Raw genomic sequence first — 8,810 nt, 5'->3', positions numbered from 1 at the left:
ATTGAGGGTGTGAATGCAGGGCTTTCCTTGGAGGAAGAATGCAAGTTTTGTCTAAGTTAATATGGAGTCTACATTCATATTTTTATCATCATTCTAAATTAGTTCAAGCACATTCATGTAAAATTGCTCAAAGTATCCTTTTTTCCGGTTTTCAAGATATTGACAGTTTTCACACAAGTAGTTCTACAAATTTGAAACAGCATCCTCACTGATATCCTGTTTGGTCCAATCAGCCATCATAACCTTTTGGGATTATTTTCCATCAAAAGTATAGGCATAAGGTGATAATGGAATAATGGTAAGTCTAAATATCATATGAATATTTGAAAAATTGGCTGCACTGAACCTTAGACTTTTTAATGTAGAAATTAAGACTACTTTTGCCTACTTCTTTTGATCCATTCCTATGTACATTCCTCGTGCATACATCTCTTGTCTTTTTTACTCCCTGACCCCTTCTTCATTGCCACAGTTTTGCCTTTACTCTCCTCTGATTTTCTCGCTTGGTCTATTTCTCTTTCTTTTTATTTTCTCAGCTTTCTGATGCTCGGCTCTTTTATTTTTTCTCCTTGACCTACCCCATTATTTTCTCTAACCACAAGCTCAAATACTTTTTACCTCAGCAAGTCTTGTTTCAGTGTAACACAATAATTTGAGGGTGTGAATGCAGGACTTGGAGGAAGAATACAAGAACCCACTCCAGCCCCTTTGCTTGGCCACCTGTCACAATATGCAGACATATAATTATCAGAGAGGCTCAATTAAGTACAATCTAATAAAGTGAAATCCCTCACTCTCCTTATTCCCATTTGGTTTATCATTTTTGAAAGGACCCAACAGCAAGGCAGAAAAACTGAATTATCAATAGATATTCTTAGAAAAGGTGGTAATCATATAGCTTTATTTACCTTTGTAAAGCTTGTATTTTATTGAAAAGGAGATGCTTTTTTACATTAATATACCCATGTAAGAAGCAATAACTGTGTTAATGTAATTGTTTAAATGTAGCAAACATTACAGGTTATATCCCACTTTTGTTTTATACACAAACTTGCTTTGCATTAACAAATATATTTATATTTTCTATTTATATGTCTGCTCACACCTACTATAGTTATATAGAATGCTTCTGCAGCAATGAGTTGGAAACCCCTGTGATGCATATATTATAAATAAAACCACAAATTGTTAGCAAATGTGATTTAATCTACACAAAGTGCTCTGTAAAACTGTGCTTGTTGTCAGAATGCACTCCACAGATTCTTTGAAGTTTCAGATTAGATGGCTTTTGCATTCATAACCCACTTGACAACTATATTCCAAGCACTTTCATATGGAAAGGCTAAAGGTTACATTCCACTGGGTATAATTCAGATCGCACCCAGGATCATATGGCACTGAGAAGAACAAGAACAAGGTTAAGTAGGCTTTTCATTCCACTACAAACTAAGGCCACCAAGAAAGGGTGACACATAATGCAGTAACCAAGGTCAGAACTATGCCATTGTGCATAGCAGCTTAATCCTAGCAATTCAAATATTATGAGAGAGATTTCCAGTGTTGTGAGTTTCTGCATTGGAAGTGAGATCCATTTTTTTTCTTTTCTCACATTTTTTTCTCTGCCTAGGCAGCACATGCTTCTGTGAATAAGAGCCCTGTACTGTGAAAGTAGGTAAAGTTTTGCATCTTCTTATAATACCAATAAACCTGAGTTGCAAAATCAGTATACACCCAAAAAAAAAATCATGAAGGAAAACTTCACATATAGCCTATCACGATGCACTTTGTTGTACTGTCAGTGGTGCTCATCTGTGTCCTGCCAAATTGCTTTGTGTAAGACTGACCATCTTGAATATATTGCAATGTATGAAAAAACAACCCCCTGATTTGTTTTAAGGAGTAGCCATTTTTGGTAGCTGTACACATTTTCTGTATATGTGAGCAATTAATTTGAGCAAATGTTTCAGTCACTGACTGGCACCCTTTCTCATAGGCGTCCCAGTGTTTTTGTTACATCAAGGTCACCAGTGGCCGAAATGTTGGATTTCTTATCATTTGATTTTTCACCCAAAACTAATTGGCACAGTGAATGAGAATGTAATTCTAAGCAACTTTCCAAAAAATATTAGTTACAAATTTTCAGTGGTTTCATACTTAGTAGATGCGATTACAGGTATGGGACCTGCTTCGGACCTGGGATTTTCCGGATAAAGGATCTTTCGGTAATTTGGATCTTCATACCTTAAGTCTACTAATGAATCATGTAAACATTAAATAAACCCAATAACCTGGTTTTGCTTCCAATAAGGATTAATTACATATTTGTTTGGATCAAGTACAAGGTACTGTTATATTATTACAGAGAAAAGAAAATCATTTTAAATAATTTGGATTATTTGATTATAATGGAGTTTATGGCAGACAACCTATGCTTAATTTGGAGCTTTCTGGATAATGGGTTTCCAGATAACGGATCCCACACCTGTACTATTAAAAGCAGAATTTGTCTGATTGTCTGCACTAGCAGCTCTGACTCCTGAAATAATGTTGCAAGCCAGAAAAACAGATCTCAGGGAGACCTGACACTTGTTACATTGTTTTTAAAGTCAGACCATGAGAAAAAAAGAACAAACACAGCTTTCAGCTTCAGTTACATTTACAAATAACAGAAACCAATGAAAATATTGAAAGCACGTATGCTTGAAAGTTGCTTACAATTACATTTTCTTCCATTATGCAAAAAAAACGGTCTGGGATGAGAACCCCTACCAAAGCAGCCCTGTTACTTTACACAATAATAAATAAATAAATGCTTGAGCAAGTTGATGCTTTTAAAAACCATGGATGTTAGAATGATGCTATCTCTGGGTTTATAGGATCTGCCTGGATTCTTTCTCCCTCTCTCAGCTTGTTTCATGGCTCTATAAAGAAACTCTCGGCTAGATGAAGGGGGAGTGGCAGGACTAAAACATTAGCAAGATCAGATGCATGAGCTGCTGTTTGCTGGAGAGACATGAGAGAGGATGGCAGATTCTGACTGCACTGCCTCTTTTTTTTTGGAGCTACTACTGCACACAGGATCCCTCAGGGAGGAGGTCACAAGGGACCACACTGCTTTACTTCTCAGCTTCTCATGGATTTGGGCATAGAAAAAAAGAAGACAGCTTCCCATTAGAATGAAGGAACATTGAGAGTCCCCAATATCCAGTAACTGTATAGTATTTGCTGTGATTCTTACAATGGAGTTGGATTCCTTGCTTCCCACCAAAGAGTACTTAGGTACTTGTAAACACTGAACGGCATGCCCATTTTCCTTGATTTGGTCAGGAAACAGGATTGTATCAGCAGTGCACCATGTTTAATGTTGGGAAACACTTTATACCCAGGGCTGCCACAAAGAACTTGGATGATCTGGACTCAGTTCAGAGTATTCTGTTGCACAGGTAAGTTTCAAGGTTTAGGGGCATATGGCAAAAGGGTTTCTAGTGTAAAACCTGTAATTGGTACATCATTTCCCTAAAGATGACAGCTGCAACCTGTGGCTGGATTATAACCCTTAGAATCCCTGGAACAATATAAAAATGATTTTCAGGGCAGGCTGTTTGTTCCCCCCAGCGTGAGTTTCCTCTCCTTCCTCTCACTCTCCTTTAGCATTCCAAAAACCTACAGGCAGGTTAAATGGCTCTGAAAAAAACTGACTGGTGGGTTGGCACAATACAAACTAAGACTGTAAACTGCACTGATGTGAACAATGTACAATCCAAACAAGTCTAAACACTGTGTACATGTTGCCTCTATATAAATAGAGGAAAATTGTATAACGATCCTCTAAACCAAGCTCTGCCAACAGCAACATAGTTACAGGTTACTGATACCCAGTACTGTTAATGTTTACATAGCTGGGTTATTTACAGTGAATTTCTACCTTAGAACAGATTGCATAATAATATGTGCTTGATTATTATATAGAAGTCCTTGAGTATACATATAAACATAAGATTATGTGTATATTTGTTCTGCTAAGAAGGGAAGAATCAGTAAAAAATAACAGTGTTAACTATGAAAAAATACCGTAGAATAACTTGCAGCTCTGATACTATTTCTTATCAGATCACAGCTGTGCAATAGTAATTCCTTTCATTGATTATACTTCAATAAGGCATGGGTAGGCAAAAAACACAGCTACCCACATAGTTCTTAAAGCTATGGTATGCGTAGGTGAGATGTAAGCATATAATCACTTAATTGTTATCAAAAATTTGCTTTACTCTTCTGAAAGACTCTTGGTTTAATGTGTGTTGTTAAATCATCTTAAAGCAGGAACACTGGGAGGCATATTTATAAAGGGTCGAATTGCGAATTCATGTGAGTTTTTTTTAAACTCCCATAAATTTGACCATCGAAAATTATTAATAAAATCGAATTTGATCAGCTTGGAAGAATTGGATCAACCTGAAAACTGTAATCAAATGCAATTCGAATTAGAAAAACTCAAATCGAATTTAAAAACTCGATTTGAGTTTTTTTCTCTGAAAAAAACTCGAATGTCAGGAAAGCTGCAGACATCACCAAACTGATCCCTGGACCTCTCCCATTGACTTATACAGCAATTCACAGGTTTAAGGTGACAAATAGTCAAATTCGAGTTCTTAAAGGGCCAGAGTGTGATAATTCACAATTCAAATTTGAGAGTTTTGAGATCTAATTAGAATTTTCACTTCGACCCTTAATAAATCTGCCCCTGGTATGAGTTGTCTGGTGCCTTCTGTTGGACTCATGAGGGCAGTAAAGGGAAGTAAGGAACTGGTATTTTTTATTATACTAATGGTATAATCACAGATGGCCATCCAGACATCCAGTGGCTGTTAGACATTTTTAATAAATCCAGGATTTTATATGTTTTACAATTAGTGGTCTTTTAACATTTGGAGAAATTGCTTATTCTGTTTAAGATCTCAACATATAGAGTACTTCAGAAGTGGATTTAAATATATATATATATATATATATATATATATATATATATATATATATATATATATATATATGTGTGTGTGTGTGTGTGTGTGTGTGCACCTAGATGATTAATAATTACCTAGTCATTATTATTTTATTAATACAATTCAGACAGTTGTCCACATTCCCTAGTGTCAAGTTAAAAAAAATCACATTTCACCTTTACTACCTCCCAAGTTACTAAAAGTCTTGAATTCCTGAAATTTTCTGTGTGCCATCTGCTTAAGAGCTATGCCACATGTGGTATATTCTATACAGTATTTTAGTTGGCTAAGATTGTGGTGGCTCAGTGCCTTAAACCACCACTATTGGCTCCCATTCTCTTCAAAGAAAATGTCTGACTGTGGTATTCAACCTTTACAGACCATTCAGTTTGTAGTTTTCAGAGTGAAATGAAGAGCCACTATCAGTACTGTCACCTGTTTTTATGTTTAAATGAACATGAGTTGGAAGGGACCGATTCAGGAGCTTTTCTGCCAGCTGAAATACACCAGTGGAGAAAACAATTACACTCTAGAAAAGTTCCACTAAAGGTGTCTCTGTGGATGCTGCTTATCATGTTATGTAGTTATTAAACTACAGTATATATTGAAAAGAAAACAATTTATTAGTACCATATGTTTCTTTTTATTTCACACCATTGTAGGGGAATTCGTAACACATTTATTTTGATCAATGTGCTTTGCACTAACCCTTTCTGTAAATTAAAAGTACTGATAACATTAATTGGCACATTTATCAAGGATCGAATTTCTAAACCTAAATTCCCATAAATTCAAAATTAGACCAATCGAAATTTATCAAAATATAATTTTAAAGTTGAACGAACTGAAACGAGCCGAATACTCGAATCGAATTTGAATCTTATTCGATCAAACTTTTTTTTTCCGAAAAAAACCCAAATGTCAGGAATTGCTGCAAACATCTCCAAATTGATTCCTGGACCTCTCCCATTGACTTAAACAGCAATTTGGCAGTTTTAGGTGGTGAATAGTCGAATTTGAATTCATAAACGGCCAGAGTATAATAAATCTTGAACATCTAATTCAAATTTTTTTAAAAACACGAATCAAATTTGCATAACTCCATATTGGAATTTGTGAGTTTTGACCATAACATTTTTTTTGAAAATTTGAATTTTCAATTCGACCCTTGATAAATCTGCCCCTAAATGAATACTAAAGGAGTTGGATTGCATATTAATGCATCATACAATTAGGTCCATAAATATTTGGACAGAGACAACTTTTTTCTAATTTTGGTTCTGTACATTACCACAATGAATTTTAAATGAAACAACTCCGAACTTTAATTCAGTGGGTTGAACAAAAAGATTGCATAAAAATAAACACAATCACTTCATTTCAGGGGCTCAAAAGCAATTGGACAAATTAAAAAACTGAAAATAAAATGTTAATATCTAATATTTGGTTGAAATCCCTTTGCTGGCAATGACAATGAAGTCTGGAACTCATGGACATCATCAGATTCTGGGTTTCCTCCTTTTTTAATGCTCTGCCTAGGCCTTTACAGAAGTGGCTTTCAATTGTATATGATCCTCTTCTTATTGACTTCATACATACCTATGGCCATCCTTTATAATAAAAGGGAAAAATCATTATCAATACAGTCATATTTTTTAGATGTAAATATGAATTCTGTTGGGGGGATATTGAATGCAATTCTATTTTAGACTTGCTCTGGGAATTTGTGTGGCCCAATATGTTTCTGCCATGTAGTCTTTGTGTGGACTCATAATTGTAACAATTATGTGGATCCCTTCTCCCAAGCAGGCTGCCCTTATAACCTGCACCAAACCCTGTTATATACTCTTGCAGAGAATTTACCAAACCTTTTCAAACAGACAGGATGATAAAATATCTTACCAATTCTAAGCCAATTTACAAGCAATTGCATCACAAAAGATATAAATGATTTATTACCCCACTGAAACTGCATTTCATAGTGTTCAATTATCATTTGCATCAGTGCATCATCAGACAATGCAAGCCTTTCTTTTTCACTTTTCAAAGGAATAGGAAATAAGTAAAACAAAAAAGAGAAGAGGAAAGAAACATAATATACCCCAATCTGTAAGCTACAAGAGCCATTGTCTGACATAAAATATTGTGGGTTACAAAAATAAATTTACTGGAACATATAAGAAAAATGAAAGTGTTGGAGGCGTGCAGTGCAAATATAAAGTCAGGAGGCTTCTCGGGGTACACCATTTCTTAAAACATGTTTCTGTAAGTCTGCCCCCATATCAAATAGCATAAATTACATTTGATTATATTATTAAGCTCCACTTTTTAAGTAGCTGTTCACTATTCCAATTAACCAGCACATTCCAACAGCAAGGAAAGTTTTATTGAATGGATTCCATTTTCAAAGCAGAAAAATGTTTTCGTTCAAATGCTACGCCTTGTCTATGGCATATTATCACTCTGGATAGTTTAGGAGCAGCAGTGAACTCTAACACCCATCCAAGTCATTCTGCATTGGAAAACAATTTGGCCATTTATTTCATGCTCTGGAACAATTATTCCAGCACTGTAAAAAAATGTTAGATGATCTGTAACATTTTATTTAACATTGATACATGTCAAGGATATGCTAGTTACCTGTGCCAGGTATCTAGGGACTAATCATGGCCATCACGGCCGCCATCAGGGGGCACAGTGGGTACTATCGTACCGGGCTGAGCCGCGAAAAGACCCAAAGCCACGAAAGGAGCCGAAGCTGATGTCCTGAAGCCAAGAAAGGAGCCGAAGTTGAAGTCCCAATGCTGCGAAAAGACCCAAAGCCACAAAAGGAGCCGAAGTTGATGTCCCGAGGCCATGAAAAGACTGAACTGCAATTTTGGAAATAGCCAGGCCCCCCTTGACATAGCCAAAGCCGTGCCTAAGACGCCAAAGTCCCGAAGCCGCAAAAGACCCAAAGCCACAAAATGAGCTGACGTTGATGTCCTGAAGCCACAAAAGTAGCCGGAGTTAAAGTCCTGAAGCTTCAAGTTCAGTTCTACTGAACACCAGTGTGTTTTTTTTATTTTAATAAATCCCTAGTCACCAATGTATTATTTTAATACTCTATAGGCCCCTGTTCCCAATGTTTTTGTAAAAAATATTCTCAGGGGTCCCAATGTTTCTTTTTAACTTGTAAGGGGGGGGGCTGTAAAAAAAAACTTTTATGGGGGGCCCTGGCACCAATTTTTTTTTTTAAACTAATAGGGGGCCCTGGTCACCAATAACTTTTTTAGCTTGTAGAGGGTGTTTTTTTTATAATAAACCCCTAGTGACCAATGTATTATTCTAATACTCCCCTGCCACCAATGTTTTAAAAAAAAAAATATTCTCAGGGGCTCCAATGTTTCTTTTTAGCTTGTAAGGGGGGCCCTGGAGCCAATGTTTAAAAAAAAATTATAATGGGCCCTGGCACGAATGTTTTTTTAACTTATACTTATACTTTTTGTAACTTGTAGGGGGGCCGTGACCACCAATGTTTTTTTAAAAAACTTTTATGGGAGGCCCTGGCGCCACAGTTTTTTTTTTAACTTATAAGGAGGCCCTGGCCATCAATGGCTTTTTACAACTTGTGTGTGTGTGGGGGGGTTAGCGCTGATGTCTGTGATGTCTTTAAACTGTGGTGTGGGTGGGATCTGGGGTGGGGATTGGGGGCTGGGGTGGGCAGGGTCCAGAAAATGTTGTTGTATGGGCCCCCGTGATTTCTTATGGTGACCATACACGGAGAGATGGTTAGACTATCTCTCTGTACTATGGCCCTTCGGGGGGCAG

The 8,810-nt window shown here is 36.5% G+C and overlaps 1 protein-coding gene across 1 annotated transcript in view; it reads left to right on the top strand.

The window, feature by feature from the left end:
* The first annotated feature begins 3,333 nt into the window (after positions 1–3,333).
* The window catches only part of intu.S (inturned planar cell polarity protein S homeolog), a 48,237-nt gene continuing 42,760 nt past the window's right edge, over positions 3,334–8,810 (top strand). Inside the window, exon 1 of the mRNA XM_041576398.1 lies at positions 3,334–3,443. Coding sequence (XP_041432332.1) covers positions 3,355–3,443 — 89 coding nt within the window. The 5' untranslated portion in view covers positions 3,334–3,354. The remainder of the gene's footprint in view (positions 3,444–8,810) is intronic.

Source organism: Xenopus laevis, chromosome 1S (assembly GCF_017654675.1).
Source record: "Xenopus laevis strain J_2021 chromosome 1S, Xenopus_laevis_v10.1, whole genome shotgun sequence".
NCBI classification, from domain to species: Eukaryota; Metazoa; Chordata; class Amphibia; order Anura; family Pipidae; genus Xenopus; species Xenopus laevis.
The sequence above is the reverse complement of the archived record's forward strand: the minus strand, read 5'-3'. Positions and strand labels throughout refer to the sequence as shown.